At 43.4% G+C, this 21,172-nt stretch overlaps 1 protein-coding gene across 2 annotated transcripts in view; it reads right to left on the bottom strand.

Annotated features, from left to right (window-relative positions):
* Positions 1-20,372, bottom strand: part of FBXO11 (F-box protein 11) — a 517,411-nt gene extending 497,039 nt beyond the window's left edge. Inside the window, exon 1 of one of the 2 annotated variants that reach the window (XM_086927768.1) lies at positions 20,043-20,372. In XM_086927768.1, coding sequence (XP_086783894.1) covers positions 20,043-20,133 — 91 coding nt within the window. In that variant the 5' untranslated portion in view covers positions 20,134-20,372. The remainder of the gene's footprint in view (positions 1-20,042) is intronic. The other variant, XM_086927769.1, reaches the window with a different exon arrangement.
* Between the last annotated feature and the right edge of the window lie 800 nt (positions 20,373-21,172).

Genomic DNA, 21,172 nt, shown 5'->3' with positions numbered 1-21,172 from the left:
CGCAGCCCGACTGGCCGGAATGCGGACCACCACAATGACATGGATATGCCACCAAAGTGAACTCTTCCCCCGGGCCTCCATGGGCCCATGTTGCTCCATGGCACTTCCAAACTTCTCTTTATGACCACTTATATATATATATATATTATAATTGTATGTATATGTATATTTATGATGTTATATCTATATATATATATCGTTGGCGAGGTAGACTCTTACCTTGTCCCCGCCGTACAGATCCCGCTCGCTTGGGGGTTGATGCGGTCCAGGGGACTCGAGGATAAACGGACTTGAGGGTTTGAATTTTCCGTGGTTTGCATCCACCCCAGTTGTTACCCCCTCCCAGAACATTGCATTTTGGGACATGTAGGCGATATACATCACGTCGCATACATATTCTACTTAGGGGCGGAGTGACTAACCAGGAAGCAGGATGGGGCGGGATATTTAAATCCGCCATTTAGAGCCCGCATCCTCACAACACCTCTGGCACTGAAGAAGGCGAAAAGAAGATGTCGAAATGCATTTGCCATGTCGTGTGTTCCGAATAAAATGCCTCTATGTTTCCCCGCCTGTGGCCTCTTCTTCTTTCTTGGGAGATGTTTTTGGATATATATATATATATATATATATACCATTCAAGCATGTGAATCCACGAAAGACATCCTAATACTGGAGATTCACTTGTTCTGATTACACCTGTGTTTAGTGAAAAAGACACCATTGCCTTCCAGAGTCTAGCCGCCTCAGCAATATAGCTAGCACTGGGGAAGGATCGGCTTTGTTCAAAAGCAGGCTGAGACAAAATAGCTTACATTAAGTTGACTTTATATTTTACGATGCATTAAGTCGGTCTTCAATTCTTCCACCAAAATAGTTTTTTCCTTTCTATGTCCACCAGGAAGGGTTATGAAATTTTAGTTGAAAGGGAATTGGGGGGACGTATAAAGGAGAGACTGAATGGATTATCTTCTGTGGATCTCTTTGTAGGCTTAGAAGATACCAGGTAAATAAAGAAGGCTGAGTTGTGACACCTGAGGTGCCTATGTGGCGGGCCAGTCTTGGTTAAAAAGGCAGAAACAAATCTGTTCAGAAGGTGAGAGGCTGAATTGTACAAAACCCACTTAAAAGCTCATTGTTTTATCTCATTAGGCTGTGTGTCATATATCAATAGAAATTCTCACTTAAGCAGAAAAATTACTTGGAATTTTTCTCATATTTCTCAACTCGAGCACTGGCATCAAGACCCCTACCTCTTCCTCCACTTCACACTTCAGTTATAGTAGGCTTCTTACAAGACTTGTGCACACTCTACATTATATTTTCTTTATTTTTGACCGCAGGAGGCAACATGACTTTCTCTGTTTTATAGGGCAGTGGATCCACGAGTCATCAGATGCATAACGCTTGCGTCCAAGTCCACTGTGATATAAACTGAGCAGCTGGTCAATAATTTCTTTGCCTGGCTCATCTGGGGACCTGGAAGTGTTTCTTGAGGGTGTGCGTTTTGTTGTAAATATGTGGAGGTTCAAACATTTGAGCCCTTCAGCATAAGGAAGGTGAATACAAGGTCACGGTTAGGCTGTACAAAATAGGTTGCACGCTTTGAAGTAAGGCAAGATGGGGAGCAAAGGAAGGAGAGGACACAGAAACGATCCTACTCTATTTCAAAGTACTAATTCCTTGATGTGAATCCACTGGGATCAAGGTTCAGACCTGCCACCAGCACGTTCAAGTACATTCCAAGCAGCAGCCTGGTGCAGCATTTGTCCAGCTTGGCTCCTTCCCTGTGAGCTTGACAAACTCATATGCAGGCCATTCCCTTCCTTATTCAACAGGCTGAAATGAGCAGGATGAAATTAGGAAATGGCAATGTCTGGCACTTTTACGATATTACTAGTAAGTTACTCTCAGCCATCTCATATTTTTGCCATCTGGTACTGTTTATGTCACCTTTGGTCCACAAAACAAACCTCGTACTTCAACAATCAAAGTTGCTCCCACTGCCTCCGCTATGAATTGCAGTAGACTGCAAGCTTATAAGAGTACTAAAGAGCTGCAGGGAAGTAGAGGTACAAGACTTATCAGTACCTGCACTTGGCGTATTTCCAGATGCAATTGCTTCCACAGTGACATTCGTGAACATCCACAGCATGGATTACAGTAGTAATCACATCTAGCCCCACAGCAGCAACCATCACACGGACAACTATAACACCTGCCAGAATAACAGGGGCAACAGCAAGAACATGAAGGAGACAAAACAGCTGTCACCAGTGCTTCCACCTCAGCTTCAACAGCCACTACTGCAGGGACTAAAGCTGTCACAACAGCATTAACCAAATGTGCCATTATTATTTATTTGAAGTTTTATATAGCGCGTAGTTACCCTCGGCCATCCCAGCGCTTGGAAAGGCAACAACCAACAAACCACAGAGCCAGATCTAATACATTACACTACGACTACACCGTCAACCAAAGCCAGCACCACAGCTGCAACATTAGCACTGGCAACCAAAACTACAGTAACATCTACAATAATAATTGTACATCTGAAGCATGGTTATCCAGCAATGACCGATGTATTGACGGTGATAGGGCAAAGTTTTTCGGCTGCATTTTACTTGTTTGTGGCTCAATCCCCCTAAAATAGACACAAGATAGAGTAAGCTGAACGTGAGAGGAGGTTGAGTAACATATTCATCTTGACGTTTCACTCAAGATTGGTGTTACCTTGATTTTGGACCCGAAGACAACAACACAGTTTCGAATTAATATTTTTTTGGTTAAAAATGTTGACAAATATGCTAGGGGAACTCAGTTAATCAGGATCTTTCACTATACTCCGATTTGGAGTGGGTCACTGAAATTTACTTCATATCACCCCTAACACTTTGTACATAAGCCTTGTATATAGCAATCATGCACTTTATTTCACTTATTCAGTCTCACTGTGTTGTTTTGGAGCACTTTTTGATACTATGTGTTTATATGTTTTTAGGTCGAGCCTAGTGACGGCACACATTCGCTGTTTACTCTGCGAGGCATGCTGTATTAGAGTATTCACTGGAATCCCCGCCCACATTTGTCATTGGCTTAGTTAATTGTCCTTCATAAATGTTGGCTTCCAATTCATAAATAGGCTTGTTAGTCCCTCCTTGGTACTGCCATGTCTGCATTGGTTACCGCCAATACCAACTGGACCTTTTACTTGGCTTGTTACACGGTCTGCATTATAAGTGGGTGAGCACAATTTTGTTTAATTACACAGAAGGGGATGATGGTGGCCGCTTTTCTTATAGAGCGACATGCTGCTCTAACTTGCATGCTGAGCATCACGCCCGCTTCAGGGACACCGCATTAGGTTTTTTTTTTTGTTTGTTTTTTTAACTTAAATATAGCACGAGAGGCTCCCACTTCACGGATACCATGCTCTGCAATACAATAGGTATTGCTTTTGTAAAACTTTGAACTATTGGTATTGTAAATGACGTTTCCTTTTAATATTATAAAAGGCAGGGCCATTCAAATGCCAATAGCTCAAAAACCCGCAACTGCGAGACCTATTGCACTGTAAATGCTTGCTTGTACATATTTTGATAAAAAAGTCTCAGTGTTGTGCACTATAATCACAATGATTAATTTCTCAAAGTAATCAATAGATAGTCTTTTTTTTTTTTTAACTGCCAAGGAAGTAGGGTTCAAATTTCCAGCGAAGGGGCTATTTTTTTGTCTTGCCACGAATCCCAGGGTTATAGGGCTGCCCCTTTCATTTTACACATATATCATAAAAGGGACAGCAACAGCAGATGCCATCAAGGTAGTTACAAAATTGTGCTCGATTACATGCATTAACACATTAAAGTCTGACCTATTAGATAGCCAATGCTCGCTAGATTTCTTAGGTGCATGTGTCAGAATCATCTTAACTCAAAGTACATCTCTTTAAAGAAACAAAAATGATAACCACCCTTCCTGAAAATGTCTAGTGTTGACAAACAGGCCTGTCTTGAAGACATCACAAACTAGATGCAGGATAGTTTGCTTTAATTCAGTGAAAATAAAACTGAAATCATTCCACTAGACATCCATAGTGTACTAAAACCGTATAAGCATTATCAGAACATTCTACCAGTTTAGAGCCAAACTACATAATAATCAATTACTTAATGATCCTAATAAAAATAAAAGTAATAAATACATAAATAAAAATCTAGACACCTCAGGGCAACACCCAGATGCACACTTAACTATGTAACTACATGCCAATAAAGCATTTAGCACCATTTCAACTATTTTCTTCTTTTGTAAATATAATTTGTTTTATCCTCCCAGCACCAGAGACTAGCACAACACCCAGTATTAAGGGACCGGGTATTAAGAGTCAAAGTACATTTGTGTATGGTGTACACCATCTTTCTGTGACTAGGCATCACAGATAAAAGGTTACAGAAACTGAAAGTAGCTCAAATGATGGTGTCAGGAATTGAGGGAAAAAAATCACGTTTCCATAGTCTAAAGAAACAGCTACAAACTGGAGGAAGAAAAGCATGTACATCCTAAACCATTACATACATGCCACATATATATATATATATATATATATATATATATATATATATATACACATACACATACACACACACACACACACACACACATATATATATACACACCCAGACACATACATAAATACAACAAAATATGCACCTGAGGTTTAATGCTTGTTGGGGTGTGTTGGGGGAAACTAGTATTAGATTAGTATGAAAATAGGCCAACAACGCCACTGTCTAAAAGGTAGACATTGATGACACTACAGACAGTGATTTTCATTAACAGGCATGTTTCTCCCACTCAGGAGTGGGAATTTATTAAATATCTACATGTTTAAGTGATATGATATTTCAGAAATCTACCGGTCCTGTTGGTCTTACACAGCGCAGTGACAACGCATGGAACTGATTATGTCAGTACTCATAATAGGTCATGGTTTGGATTCTAGGAAGGCTCCGATTATGCCACCTTTCTGATTATACCAGAGTCCATTGTGTCAAATCTATGAATACTGACAGGATCTGCATACGGAGTGATCTGAACATGCTGTCACTTTCTTTTTGGCAGAATTCTGACTATAGCCGACTTCAAGCTATACCACTGTTCCAATGATACAATTTCGCTCTTAATTTCTTTCTTAATTTCTGTCAAATATTTTGTGAACAGCTCTTTATTATATCCACAGAGCATATCAGTCTACAGATGCTGTAAAGTAGGTGAGGAAATGCTACGGATGGTGTGGTCATGTCCAAGATAGGTGGGTTTCTGGGGGCTGTTATTTATGTCCTGTATAAATGAGGAGACGCAGAGAAATTTAGATTGTGCCCTGCTGACTTGTCTTGGGGCGGGGGGGGGGGGCGGGAGGGATTTCCAAGATCTGCCAAACGCATAAACACAGGATTTATTGATTTGGCACTGGTTCTTGTAAGACAAGAGAGAACTATGCATTGCAAGACTACTAGGGCATGGAAGATGGAGTTGATTCGTTGGGCGGCTATGAAAGGGTTGTACCGCATAGAGAAGTGAGGAAAGGAAGAGGGATCAACTGATAGGGCTCGAGCATGGAATCTATTACTGTATAGTCTAAAACTTCCTGACAAAGAGAATGCATCTGGGGAGGAAATGTATATGTTGTACCTTTACAAAAACTCTAAATATGTTGTTGTAAATACTAACACCAAAACTATAAACAAAGGATAGAGTGTATGTAGTAACAAACTGTGAGAGGTGTATAGACTATGATTTTATCGTATATGTACACATGATTTGAAGGAAGCAAAACGAGAACGGCGCTGACCTGCGGAGTGTCCCAAGGCAGAGGCTGTGGCTGGGCTTGGTATCAGTTAGGACTGAAGCGCCATTAGCCACTTATTGCACCATTTCCCATGCTGCCAGAGACTAGGATGTGTGCAGTGCCCGCCCACCAGCTCCTGTAGTTTCTGTGGTAACGCTGCCAAATCCAGCCCGGCCACCCATTCTTGTTCACCAGATCGCTGGGCCGTCACTGATTCAGCCGCGGGCAGCACGCCTGATGGCACACAAGATGCATAGCAAAACCGCTATACCGTCAGGCTTCTCAAGGGCCAGTCGGCTAAAAAGAAAGCCTTTATCAAGAAGCACTGTGAATTTTTTTTTTTTAAACCTGCACATTTTTTATATTCCAAGTCGTGAGGACCTAGTGTGGGAGGCGTTGTGAGTAACTGTACTGATGCGTATGCCACTGGAGTTGGCTGGTTGGCTGCCCAGCTGGCTGGTGACACTGGTGTCTGGTGCCGGGACTTGGACCTGGTGTCAGTTCAATGTTAGTGTAGAAGGCTGCCGCCGACAGTTGCAGCTTGTTCGGTACCAATCGGTTGCCTACTCAGATTCCTGTTGTGCTACTGACCGGTTCACTGGTGGGGGAGGTCTACTGCATGCATAGAGTGCTGAAGTGCGGTTTGCTGGCTTGATTCTAGTGACTGCTCCCAGAGGGTTGGGCAGACGGGTTGGGAGGACGGCCTGGACAGGACAAAGTGCAGTTTGCAGGCCACTTGTGCGCGCCCCATCCCATCTACTATCAAACGGTAAGGAAATAAATATTTGAAACCGTGATTTTGATTTACACCAATGCCACCAAAGATAATGAGGTCTTGGAGCACTAGTGGGAACCTACAGCTGCAAAAAAGACAGAGGAAAACAACAAAGGACCAAATAGCATCATCCATTGGCAAAGAAGTGAAACTTCAAGAGTCACATGGCCATTTAGCTACACCATCTTCGCTGGAAGGCATGGAAGCTTCTTATAAGCTTGTCAATGGTGTAGTTATTTAGTCCTCCCAGTCCTATATAGTGGACTCATTTAAACTTCGGGGTAAAGTCCAATTTGAGGAAGAACTGCCCCCAACCAACTTTGCTTTGTCATGTTCCGGCTCACCAGCGGTTATATGTAATGCTAAGCCATCCTATGAAGCTGCTTTGGGTGACTGTTTAGAAAATATGGTCACTGAAAATAAGGTCACATATGTTAACTGTGTAAACGCCCCCATTATGGATGTGTCAAATAAAGGTCCAGCGGCACACACAATGGTTGCAAAAGTATAAATTCGAACCAACTCAGTGTTGTGCCCCATTTTTCCCTCACATATTTCCAATAGAAGTGCTGGAATCGGTGCAGCAAACTTGCTCAAACATGAAAACTACGGATAATAGCCTGGCCTAGGATCTATCAAATGTCAATCTTAGTGATGATAATTCTGTTATTTACTTGGAAGAAAATCACCAAATTCATAAGATCTCTACGAATTTGCTGGTATCTTCACCAAAATTAGCAAAAAATGTTAAGCACCCACATACTTCCACTTGTCTCTACTACGGATCACTCAAAAGAAAAATCTAAAATGGATTCCTTTAGCCCAGTTCCTATGACAAGTTGTAAACATAGATTTAAAACCAACGCTAATGCCAATCAAATTTAATTTTAACATATCATGTCAGAGCAAGGTTCCCTAGAGGTAGACCAACTGAAAATCTCTCTGACCTCTTCTTTCTGGCTCAATTCGATGTACCCGATTCAGAGGATGCCAGATCCCTCCAAAAATCAACGCTCGACTGACATAGGGGCATGAGGGAGCTTGCTAAGCACAATGGATGCAATTACAGCTGCTCTAAACTTCCACAGATGAATATACGGGTGGCGTTGCTACACACCCTTGCCTTACACGTTGCAGGAATGGGTTCCCAACTCCACAGCTTAACTGACCTGGTCATAAGAGCCCCACCTGATGTAAATAAACAATTGACAGCTTGCACCTGTGCACTGCACGTATTTTGGTAATGTCTCAGAACTTCCAATTATAGCAATATCCCGTGTTAATGAAGTAAAAAGTTGAGGGCCATGGTCACAGTTGTATAACTTCTCCAAAAGCACTTGCTCAAAATTATCAATCAGTAGTTCAACCAGCCTGTATTTGTAAAATACCAACAGAGAAATAGGCAATACATTGAATGCTGGGCTTGCCTTGTGGAAGAAAGTGTTGACAGGGTCCCCACAGCAGAGGAGTTTGACAGTGATGGAATCCAAGTTTTGAATATTTCTTGTTTCCTACAATTGCTCCATTGCACAACTATGCTTAACAAAAAAAGGTGGAAAAGGGTTACAAAATGCCCAGAATAAAACTAAGAAAGCAATAGGAATACTGATTAAATCTGAAAAGAAACCAATTGATCAATCAATTAATCAAACAGCATTTGCAAAGCGCAACATGGTCACCCTAGGGGTATCTGGGCACTGTGCCTCGGCCGAAGAGTCAGGTCTTGAGTCTCTTTCTGAAGTCTGCCAGCGAGAAAGCTGTACGGAGCTGGAGGGGATAGTCGCTCCAGGTCTTGGAAGCAATGTAGGTGAAACAGCGGCCACCGTTGTGACTGTGACGGATGTGGGGGGGTGTACGAGGGTGAGTGAAGAGGAGTGCAGGTGTCTAACAGGATGGTGGAAGTTCAGTCGATGGTTGATGTAGGCAGTTCCGAGGTCGTGGAGAGCTTTGTAGGCATGCGTGAGGATCTTGAACTAGCATTACTTCTGGATGGGAAGCCAGTTGGCGTCTCTCAGGTGGGGGTGATGCAGGTTCGTTTGGGGAGGTCCAAGATGAGTCTGGCTGCCAAGTTCGGCATGGTCTAGAGTCTTCTGAGGAGCTGGGTGGTGGTGTCGGCGAAGAGGGTGTTGCCATCGTCGAGACGGCTGGTGACAAGGGCCTGATGAACGCTCATTCAGGGGTTTGTTGGGATGCTGTATGCTTATGTTGTAGAGTCTATTGATGAGGGTGTTGCAGGAAACAGTATTGATAGCCACAGAGAAGTCGAGGAGGATCACAGCCACAGTTTCTCTGCGGTTGAGCAGTGTTCTGATGTTGTCTGTGGCAGCAATCAGTGCAGCCTCAGTGCTGTGGTTGGCACGTAATCCTGATTGTGAGGCGTCCATGAGGTGGTTTTGTTGCAGTAATTTGGTGAGCTCTTGGTTGATGGCTTTTTCTAGTACTTAGGCCACGTAGGGGAGCAGGGAGATCAGACGATAATTTTGACATCTTTGGGGGTCGGCGGAGGCTTTTCTTCATGCCTGCATGTCTCCATCTGTCAGGGAAGGTTGCGGGGGAGATTGAGGTGTTGAGAATGCTGGTGCGTTGCATGCTTATTGCATTCATTGCAAGGTTGTAGAGGTGGTGGGGGCAGGGGTCGGTGTACTCCCCGGAGTGGATGGAAGACATGATGGCAAAGGTTGTCAGGGCAGTGAGCGGAGACCAGGTGGTAATGGTTTGGCTAATGTACACTGGTTACTTGAGGGTGGGGGCTTGGAAATTGAAATTGCTTTCCTATTTTTAAACCCAATGGTAAACTTACACAACAGGTGAAGATGATAATTGTAGATTTAGAGGTGCCTCCTTTATCTGCAATCAGCGATATCTGAAGGGCCTACACAGAATAATCAATCTATTAATAATGCAAAGATTATTTTCCACCCTCTGTATGTAACAAGAGGTATGCAAGACATCCTTAATCAAGGAACTATAAAATTGACAACCTCTATTCCTCTTTTATCACGTCAAAGAATCCTGTATCTGTTCAATTCAAGCAAATCCTTCCTAATTCCATACACAAATCTACCTTCACCAAATGGTCCAACACTGGAATCACAAATAATTGATTGTATATCATTCTTTACCGAATAGAGCATTGAGGTCAAGAAACCTTCCCTTTCAAAATATCCATCAGTATTTGCGTCGGCGGTTCCATCAAAGAATGATGTTCCATCGAATATAAGAAATGCTGGCCTAAACAAAACAACTCCCCTGCTACGAGGCAAGATAGGTCCCCTTAATAATCCTGTAAAAACCACAGGCCTTTCAATCACAAACTTGATGCCAGGAGTAGGCACCTGCAAATTAATCCACATAAACGATGTGCCAATAGAAGATTGAGCATGGCTTCCGGCAACTTTATCCACTGCAAAACCTGGTGGTCTGGACTGATGCCTGAACAACCCTGGTATGGCAAAAATGGCTACAAGACTATGCTCCTGGAAGGTACACGGTCATGCAAGGCTATTGTCCAATTCAGAAACAAGGATGGAAAAAGCAAAGTACTCCAATGAATGGTTATAAGGAATTTGACCTCCCAGCCACTTGTTCATCAAAACACGGCTGTGCCAAGGGGGAACTTTCACTCTAGAATATTGCAACAGTATTGAATGTTATGGCTGGGGCTCATGATTTACACCTTTCATGGCTGCAGAGTGTACTACGGCATCTTTATTTCCTATTGATAGTATTGAACATCTACCTAACTATGAGGAGAAATAAAAAAAAGACTGCTATTTACTTTGGGGGACACTGTTAAAAAACTTGCACTACAATTCTTGACTGCAAACCTAATCATCCTGGTTGATTTTATCATTCATCTTATTTAATCAAAGTCAGCCAATAGGTCAAGTAAGTCTACTGCTAAGCTTTGTTGTGAACATTTGCAGCAGCCTGGCCTAACTATGCTTGATGAAAATTCTTCAGGAAAGTCATGCATGGTACCGACCTTTAAAAGCATTAAACACAGTTCAATAATTGACTATATGTTTTTATATCAGCAGATTTGGCTACCAATATTGATTGTTATAAGGTCATTCAAGGAGTAGAAAGTGTTCAAAATCCTGGCATTAACTATAGATTTGACAGTATGCTGCAACCATAAATCCAATGTGCGCCAACAATCTATTTTTTCTTCTTATTGTTCGAAAAGATTGGTCTGGCATCCAGACAAACAGGCTGAAAGATTAGGTTCTATAGATTCCTTAATTAAATCTAGTGGCCTGGCCGAGACAAGTGGAGAAAACATGGTGCACAAATGGAAGGACTTTCATAGAACTTTAATTGAGAAATTTGCTGTAAAACATTTACTCAAGGCTAACGCTCACATGTCTACTGTTAATAAGTGGTATACACCTAAGCTGTACCAACAACAGATGGCTCTCAATAGACCAACAAGGGCTGTTTTAAGTCAAAGACATTTGATAACACACTCTTCTCTTAACCCCTTGTCTGCTGATGACGGAACTGCTCCTTCTTCAGCTGCGGTGGCGCTGTGCTGATGAGGGAGCGGTTCCGTCATGGCCCGCTCGGCGCGCCTGCGCGGCGTGAATTCCGCGCCTGTGCTGAGCGTCCCATTGAGCGGGGCGGGCCATGACGGAACCGCTCCGTCATAAGCACAGCGCCACCGAGGCTGGTGACGGAGCGGTTCCGTCACCAGCATGCGGCCGCCCCGCCCCCTTAGCACTGCGGCGGAATAGCCGCCGCAGTGAAGGGGTTAAAGGAAAGCAGAGGACACTAATTAGGTCATATAAACAAAAATTTGGGACGGCAAAGCTGAAGTATCAACAGGAATTCAGAAATAGGCTATTAAGTGCAACAAAGACAAATAATTCCACGGCCTTCTGGAAGCAATTGATGAACCGGAACATGCATCAACAGGGCTTATAGTGCTAACACTATAAAGAATGCCAGCGTTGACTTTATTAGCAATCTGTATGGTCCTGTGCTGTTGCCTCCACCGGTACTCCTACGAATCACCTTATCCCTGAACCGTGCAACAAGTCACGGGTCACTGAAGCTGAAGAACATGTGCCTTTTCAAATGACTCTAAGTAGCCTAAGTGCTGTATCTGCACTTAGGATATTGGAACCCCTATAAAAAGAAGAAATAGTCTCTTGCCTTTGCCGGATTAGAGCAAGCTGATCCCCCGGACAAAATGGTCTTCCTAATGCGATCTATTGGCTCAACCCGGACTTGTGGACGGAGGTTTGGGTTCCCTATATAATGAGGTCCAACTAATGAACAAAGTTCCTGAGTCATGGCAAGAAAGCATTATGCAGCCAATCTACAAAAATGGTCCATTATTAACTTCTTTTTAAGTACTGTTTAATAGCTTTAACTGATGTTGAGGCGAAAGTTTTTGCACCTCGCTTACTGGAATATTTGGAAGAATGAATAATTGGTATTAATCGCATGCGCGCTAGCGGGTTTTCCCGCTGCACGCTGAAATTTTTTAAAACCCGCGTTACGTGACAAAGCCAGCTCGTCATGCGCGCAGCGCAGGTAACACCCATGACGAGCTGGCTTTGTCACCAGCATCGAAGGGGTTAAATCCTGCTCCTTTGCCCAATCAGGTTTTCGCAAGGGACAATCTACAATTACCAACCTGTTGATCCTCACCGTGCTGGTGGAGCATGCGGTCGTAAAAAAGCAGAAATTATATATTTGCCTTGTTGACTTAAAAGCTGCATTTGACTCAGTACCACAATCTAAATTATGGAAAAAACTATCAGAATGAGAAATCCTTCGAAAATTGTTGGACTGGATATTCTTTTATAGACAAATACGTGGGTCCAGGTCAAGTCAGTGGACGGTTTTAGTTTGACATGGCGAAATAAAAACTTCAATGGGCTCAAGCAAGAACGTGTGCTTGCTACATGCCTATTAAACCTTTTTATTGCAGACCTTTAACAGTATTGGGATATCATCAATGCCCATTCTCTCAAACTCGCCAATTGCTACTTAAAATACCTACAATATGCGGATGACACAATACTATTAAGTCAGACCCCTATAGGGTTTCAATGGCTAATTCAGTCATTCGACGAATATATAGCAATTAACGGTTTGCAATTCAGCATTAGGAAAACCGATATAATAGCAATAGAGCTGCCGATTTCCAAACTTCTGAACTGGCAAACGAGAAGAATGGCCTATTAGAGTCATCAAGAGCTATAAATATCTGGGAATCCTATTTGACAAAGTTTCTTTTGAAAGTCATTTTAATGTTCTAAGAGCCAAGACAATTCTTCAATGTTTGCTTTCAAGACATTACCTAATAATCTACAGTGCCAATCATACGAACATCTCCTTAAAGTTATGGGAGCAAAGCTGATTCCAGTTATTGCCTATGCTCCCCTATCATTAACAGGAAGGAGGCCAATTTATTAGATTTATTTTTAATCGAGGTTTGTAAATCTGTGTTAAGAATCCCAAAAGGGAGGAGCCAACCCAGCGACCAAGATGGCCGCCTAGGCCCCCGGCTCCGTCGACCTCCTTCTCTTGCTACAAGATCCTGTTATTTATCCTGCGCCTATGCCCTGCCCCCGCATAGATGAGTTGAAAAGATGCCTGACCGTGTGATCCCGAGTGATCCACCAGCTTTGAAACTGGAGAAACGTCGTCCTTAAGATTGCGGCCTACACCAGCTTTGGAGCCGGGGCCTCGAGTGATGGAGCGGCATGCAGCTAATTAAATAACATCGGCCACAAGGGTAGGGTAATAATACAAGGGGTTGGTGATGAACCGGTCAGCCTGGATGGAAGTTGAGATTCGCCCGATTTTAACGGTGGACCCCGAATTCAAATAGCAGCAACAGTGGGGTGTGAGAAAAAAAAAAAACACGGCGGCCGCAATCGTAGAGTCATAAATGATGGAGCCCGGAGAGTTGACAGCTCGGAAGCTGGCTGTAACCCGGCCCTATTGATGCTGGCGTAACTCGGAGGCATCCCTGGTGTGTCCCGGAAAATCCATGAGATCGTACGCTGGCCTTTAAAGAGTATCGGAGCGGGATTTTGCATACAGAAGGTAGTCATAATGAACGAAATAGCGCTCAACATCGGCCTGAGTACAACCCAGACCCGCTCCTTCATTGGGACTATAATGGCTCAAACGAACAATTCGGCAAGATCTATCCTGCTCAAAACGTCTTCGCAGAGACGAAAACGGATACCACTGGGGGAGAAGAGGTGGCGCCGACTATTGTTACCACAGTTTATCTATGTGGGTTCATTATTTTACGTAGACTCTAGCCTCCCCAAGTTAGCTGCCTACAGTGGTCAAAACGTTTAGTTCACTTGCAAGTCAGCCCCCAAAATCACCTTACTACATTCACAACTCAGGTGCACTTCCACTGTTAATAAGGCACGGATATGGAGATGTTTAAAAGGTTTCGGTTCACAGACTAAGATTATGCCAACTTAGTTGGTAACCAACCGCGTTTCGACAACCAAACTAACATTAACCTCTCTGGTAATGAAGACAAACTATTTTCATTAGAAAAGATCAAAAGGATAGATTCACACAGACATATTATGCTTGAATATTTAAAGAGCAGGGGTCATTCCACAAGGACTCCAAGTGAGAAACATATCAGGACTCTGTTCACATCCGCAAGTTCTTGGAACGTTGGTCGATGATAGCTAATCACTGCTCCTACGATCATATGATGCGCATTGTGGAGACAGCCAAAGCACTGGCACAGGCACTAGTCAATGAAAAGTTAGAACTTGAAGAGAATATCAAAATGTCCCAGATAAGGCTAAAAAGAAATTGGAGGAAGTAGAGAAAGAGATGGCCTCCTATACTATATGGAAAAAAGAAAGACAGATACACTTTTGAAAAATAAAAAAAACACATTAGCTATTACACCACGGGAAAAAAATCCCTTTCAGGCTGAAAAGTGTTATAGTCAGAGCCAATCTAATGAAGAAGACACCACTGGACAGACTAGGTACACTTACAAAGCCATCACCTTCTCAGATACGCCCGATTCAGATAACAAAGGCAGCTCCCATCATTTTGATCAGACCAGGAGAAGAAAACCATTTGAATTAAACCCAGTACTCGGACAATCTTTTTTTAGCGAGGAGGGCAGAGGGGGGGCACAGAGACACAGATATGAAATCCAATAGTGGGAATTATCAGCCCAACAACAACCAATATCTGGAAACCAGGAATAGGCAGTACTGGAGGATGTGAAACAAATACCTATTTTTAATCTTTCTCAAATTGCTCTTGACCCATCAACAGATTCCTTACTATCGAGAGGGCTGTCATTTGTTCCACATGCTCAGGTTTTCTGAAAATAAGTTTGCTAAAATTATTTTCCGTGCATGGTTCCTCAGATTCGAGGCAAGAAAATCTATTTCGTCCATCACCTCTTTCCACCTTCACTCCCACATCAAATCAAGTAGGACCGGAAGTCACTATCTTAGAAAAAGTTATCAGCACCTTTAATAAGCCATCTGTTTCATTACGCACCCCCCACTCGATCTAGATAAGCAGGATTCCTTAGCATTAAGAAAGCTTAGTGACAAAGGGGCACTCACAATTAAAAACTGTGATAAAGGAGGAGAGGAGATTGTGATCAAGGATACCACCAACGATGAAAGATCTTTTAAGTAATGAAAAACATTACAAACAAATACAGATGGATCCTACTTATAAAGTTATGGGCAAGAGTAGCCACCTGACGGCACATGCGGTATTTATGGGTAAGATCTACGATATAGAACAAGATTATCTGAACATCAGTAATATTGGGATGGCTAGTATTTGTGGGGTACCAAAATACAGAAAAAAGTGAAAATGCTCCTTACATTGTGACCACCATAGGCTCGGTTACTAAGCCACTCTATAAATATATGGACTCCAGTTTACGACCCCATGTCCCGAAGATCAAGTCCTACATTAAAGACACTAAGGATATCATTATGACAGTGGAAGGGTTGACATATAATGCTGACAAAGATCTTTTGGTAGCCTTAGACATTGAAGACTAGTACAGTAAAGTCCCCCAAAAATGGCTCTGAAGGATGAACAATAGTGAGTATACAAAGTGTTTATATTATGTACCTCGAATAATGTCACTGAAGAAACATTGAAATAGGTTTTATCCATGTTTTCCAATTTTATTCTGCTTTTAAAGTCAATATTCTTGTGAATATTTTTTGAAAATGTAGCCTTTTTTAAGATGGTTTCAATTGTAATGATTTTTATTAGACAATAACATTTAAATTACAATTGTATCAAGATTTCAATGGTAAATGTGGTAGGTGTGCAATCAGAACATTAGTGTTGCTGAGAAAGAGTACATTTTTCTTCAGCTGCAACATTTCCCTGCAGCTGATTTATGTGAAACATCTACAGAACTGGGAACAAAACATTGATCGTATGCAGATAGAAGATTTACTATTCAAGTAGTCAATGTTTTCAGATGTTTGTAAAGTAGAACGACATAGTCAATCCAAAAAACATTCAGAATCCACTTTTCTAACCTGCTCACAGTAATCTAGATCCACATAAAAGTTGATTTTAGATCAATTACTTTTGTTTTAAGCAGGTCTCAACTTTTCCTCTGCTAAGCTTAAAATGTCCCTCCTCTGGCTAAATTATAGAGGACATGCCTTTGTTGAGTCCACAACAGGATTTCTTCCCTGTATATTACATTTGCCAAATAGCACTCAGAAAGCATAAGATGGATAAAATCGGCTATTTCAGAAAACAAAACTGCTTTAAAAAAAAAAATTCTATACCCTGGTATGAAATATCAGGAAACATCAAGGAGAATCTTCTCACACAAAAAAAGTTCAGCTATTCCAACCATGATTTTGTGGGTAATAAATGGTAAGAATTGCTTTTCAGCAGAAAGGAACAGCTTAACAAAAGATTACCCTATCCCACCCTAAAAGTAACTATGATCTGCTACAAGAAAGTGTGGGGTAACTATGCAATTAAACAAATCCCATTTACAGACTTATTCACAACTTTAGGGGAAAATGCCTTTTTTTTACGTGTGCAGCAGTATTTTAACAAATTACCGTTGTCCTGCTTAAGAGCCTAACAAAACAATGCCTTAGATCTAAACATTTCCACAGGAATAACTTTCGACAAGGATTTGAGCATCAAAATTCCAAGAAAAAGCTAAGTGTGTCTATTCAAATTGCTGAAGCACTACATTAGTATGTGTATTTAAATCATAAATCTGATAGTTAATTTAATTCTAGGAAACGTGCTACTTTCTATAGCCTTCTATATAACATGTCATATCATAAGCTCCATAAAAAAGATATCAGTTTTCTATATCATGTTCTATAAGTAGCTCCAAAAAGACCGCATCCCTACTTTCTATGTCATGTCCTACCATTAGCTCCATAAAAACCTCATCAATCAGCTTGTTAAATGAATGTGTTAAATAATTACCAAGTAAAGATGCTGGTGTTCGGATTTACGCTCTGCTATTAATGGTATCAAAAATCTAATCTTAGCTGTCCTAACCAAGTGCTTGACGAACAATTCTAGAACTATAATTTCCCCAGGAAGCTAAAATGGTTAGAGCGGCAGACCCTGATGCAGAGATTTAGCCCGGGACCAGGGTTCAATTCCCTGCCTCGGCGGGTCTTGGGCTCAAAATTCCACAGACCTGATAATTCTCGCCTCGGTGCCTCTTACTCACGGAGTCCCACTCTGCAACTCTGGGCAATAGCTTGCTTAATCTCCACAACGGCCCCCACAACGCTAAGGATGCATGGCCTCCACCTTGGGGGTGCCCAGGAGTGGACGCCTCATAGGGAAAGCCAGAATGGGTTCCACAGCGTTATTCGTACAAGCGCCTTGAGACCCTTGCGGGTGAGTAGTGCGCTATACAAGTATCAATTTACATTACATTTACATTCCACTATGGAAAACATTCAGCCAGTAAATGGCCAAACAACGGGAAATAAAAGAGAGATCATTCCCAATTATGTTTGTTATTGTTTTGCAGCAGAATTTGTAAAATTTTATTTTTTACCGTATCAACTGTGGAATTGCAAGTTTAACTACAGCAGTTTCAGTCTTAAACTCACCCTGTCAACTGTGGTATGTTTATGTTCAATCGTGGCAACATGAAACATTGAGAACATGCTGATAAAGTTTTAAGCGACTGTTCAGATTCATAAACTGGAGGTAATTCTGGCTAACAGTTACAAAATGATAGTGGTCAGGCACCTTAGCCATGTATAATGTCAGAACACAAATCCGAAATCACATCCATTAAGACCTTGGTATATCTTGGATAACTGTATTTCAATGCAGTCCAAAAGGTGTCAATTAAAAAGAAAGCCCTTTAAAGCTTCACAAAAATGTAAATGTTAATACATACTTTAGATTGAAAATCGCTGTGTGCTTAAGTAGTTTTAACCAATTCACCTCTTTTTCTTTTCAAAACACTGGCAAGTTGTATGGAAGAAAAGTAATCAAGAGAAAACTGCATATACAAAGCTTTCTCCTGTCTGGGGTGCGTTGTGAAGCTGCAGAAGACAACATAGCATGGCCTAAGTCATAGATGAGATTGTAGACATTGCTAGGAATTACTTTACCTAATAGGGCCATAAAAGTCAGTATAGTACAGTAAACAAATTAACGTGTCTTAGTTTTAACTGCGGCCATCAAGGCAAAAGACACTTGACTGTCTGTTCTCCAGAAAGGTACCAACAGACACTGTGCAACTGGGTGCCCTTTCAGGCGCCTTCATAATGTTTCGTTGTGATTTTGATACAGTTGGTTGAAGTAGCACCTCGAATTTCTGTTGACATAAAGCAATCTTTATATATTTTAGAAAAATCATAGGTCCTTGCTCAATGTGCACAATATTTTTCAGTACACCAAAGAACCTTCATGTCTTAAGCATGGACATAATTCTTTGGCCTGGCTTTCCATTAGGGTTGTGGGAGTCATCTACCTTTACCAGCTAGGCTAATGCCATCATTTTGGCTGAGATGTCGCGTCTCCCGAGTACAGAGTATGAGGCTATCCAGAACAACATTCCAGACAACCTACATTATAGCACTGGCACCTGAAAAACAACGATCTTGGTGATTTGGCTAATGTCTCACTCAACTGTAAAGTTTCACTTACTGCATAAAAAATGAAGCAGGTACATTCGATGTAACTGCACGGTGCATACGGAACACGTGGTATAATTACATGCAAGTTCCAAATTGCTCAGCAGGGAGACAAAAACAGAAGACAGCCGTGTACTGAGGAGCAATGGAAAGGGCACCGACACCATCACAAAAGATGCGGCCAGACAATGGACACCTCCAGGGGAGCATACATTTGAGGAGATACAACCATGCACAGCGGGGCGGATGCGCAAGCATGGTGTCCTCATTTCTACTGGTCAGCCACAGGATAAGGTTGATGGTCTAAGGCCGTGACAGTAGCCACCACAACCAGAAAACACTAGACAGACAGTACGGCGATGGTCGAGGAGCTAGACTAAGCCGAAACAATGTTGCTTGGAGTGCATATAAAAAATACCAAGCACAGTGTGTCGGGGACTAGTACAAGTATGTGCGCAAGGAACGGTGGCGGTCGTGTAGTCTCTAAAATTGCTATGGGAGCAGAGCAGTGTCGGTTATTGTGGCTGGTTCCGCAGCTCAGTACTGGCTGTTTCGGGACAGTAACCAGGCAGCAAGAGGCGACCCGAGTGCACAGCAAACATTAGCAGGACCGTAGGCCTCAGAACCAATGGACGTGGAGGGATAGAAGAACAACACACTTAATGGAGAGAAACGGTTGGGGGAGGATTAACAGCTGACGGGGAGATAAGGGGGGGGGGCGGCAGATCTTGCTAGAGCTGACAACCATGTGGAAGAGAGGGTCATAGTTCACCCCGAAGAAAAACGGGGCACCGCTCAGCCCAAAAGGAGTAAGAATATACTGCTCATCCAAATGGAAGAACAGGGACTACTCACTCTGAGGGACATAGTGGGACACATACCACCACAGGGAAGTAAGAGAGGGGGCAACACAAGACTGAAAGGGGCAACACAAGTCACCTAGGATAGAGGGACAATACACCTTACCCTCAAGGGGTGAGGGGCAGTACATCCCAATATAAAGGAGGAAGACGACTGATACAACTCACCCCAAAGGAGCAAGAAGGATCGGGACGGCTAAGCTAAATCCAACAGAGGAGTACTTTAATCTGGGTCGGGCGGCACAATGCGGGCCTAGCAAGTCCCCCGGACTGCCCCCTCCTCTTTGCTGCGGGGTTTGTGAGGCCGGCTGCGGGGGAGGATGGCCCGGCTGTAGGCCCAGGCACCATCAGCTTGGCACAGCAGACAAAGCAAGACCCTTCCCTTGTGCCAGGGTATATGGAATCGGAGTTCTTACCCCTCTCCTCGCCGTTGTTCCTCTCCTGCTGCACCGGGCGCGGCCTCGACACTCGCCTGGGTCTCCTGTTGGCGGCTCTGACGGAGTTCATTTGCCGGGCTGGCAAGACGGCCGCAGGCGCGGGGAGGGAGAGCCGCGGGGGGTGCTGTGCATGGGGGGCGGACGCTCCAAAAGGCCCGGGGTCGAAGAGGTCGGCTCACCCGGAGACTCTGGGCCCTAGCTGCCGCGAACACGGGAGCAGCTCGCCTCAATCTCCGCTCTCAGCCCCAATTCTCCGTGGCAGGAGGAGCCATTGACACTGCGAGAGGCAGAGCTCGGAGGAGGAGGGGCGCGAGTAAGAAGCTCCAGCCAATGACAGGCCACTGCACGGAACTTACACTCTTTCGCAGCCAACCGCAGTCCCTCTATCACGAGTGGCCTGTGTCTGACTGTAGTGGGGGCGAGTGAGCGGGGTGGGGCCGTGCTCACCGGGGTCGGTGCTTACAGACCGGGGAATGTTGTTCCCGAGACGTGGAGGGAGCAGGAGGCACGGGTGTCTGGCGCTTCCCCAGGGACGTTAGAACCGAAGAAGCTATTGGTGCGCAATGTCTCGCAGATCTAGTTGGCGCTGGCAGGCGTTGACGTCACAACAGCGGTGGTCATGGCGGCTGGAAACAAAGTTGCGAGAGAAACAAGTGCGCAGCTAGAAATCCCGGCGACCTCGCCGGCGGGGCGCTTCGACTTCACCAGGCAAAAGCGCAAGAGGTTTTTTTCTATTTCTGGTCACCCATTCCATGTGGAGAGGAGCACGACCTTCCTCCAAAGAGATCTGCTTACCCCGAGTCACCTCTGTCCTCGCCAACCTAAATGCATGACACCTTAATTGCGTTGTGGTGAGTGTGTCCAGTACATGCCTGGAGTGCGTAATAAGGTGGCAGATTTTTTTTTTTGCAGATTACCTCTCCTTGGACAGAAGTGCAAGACGAGGATAATGGAACAATTCAGTGTGGCCTGTTTGAGTGAGGGAACAAGTGTGATTCTACCAGAAGAATGGACTCAAGCGTAGGAAGACGGTCTGGTGTTTGCACTAAGGCTAGGATCACAGGCGGGTGGCCTACTACGAACTGTGTTCCTTCAGAGTTGAAGGTATT

Source organism: Lissotriton vulgaris, chromosome 6 (genome assembly GCF_964263255.1).
Source record: "Lissotriton vulgaris chromosome 6, aLisVul1.2, whole genome shotgun sequence".
In the NCBI taxonomy this organism is placed as follows: Eukaryota; Metazoa; Chordata; class Amphibia; order Caudata; family Salamandridae; genus Lissotriton; species Lissotriton vulgaris.
This window is presented reverse-complemented; position numbering and strand designations above follow the sequence as displayed.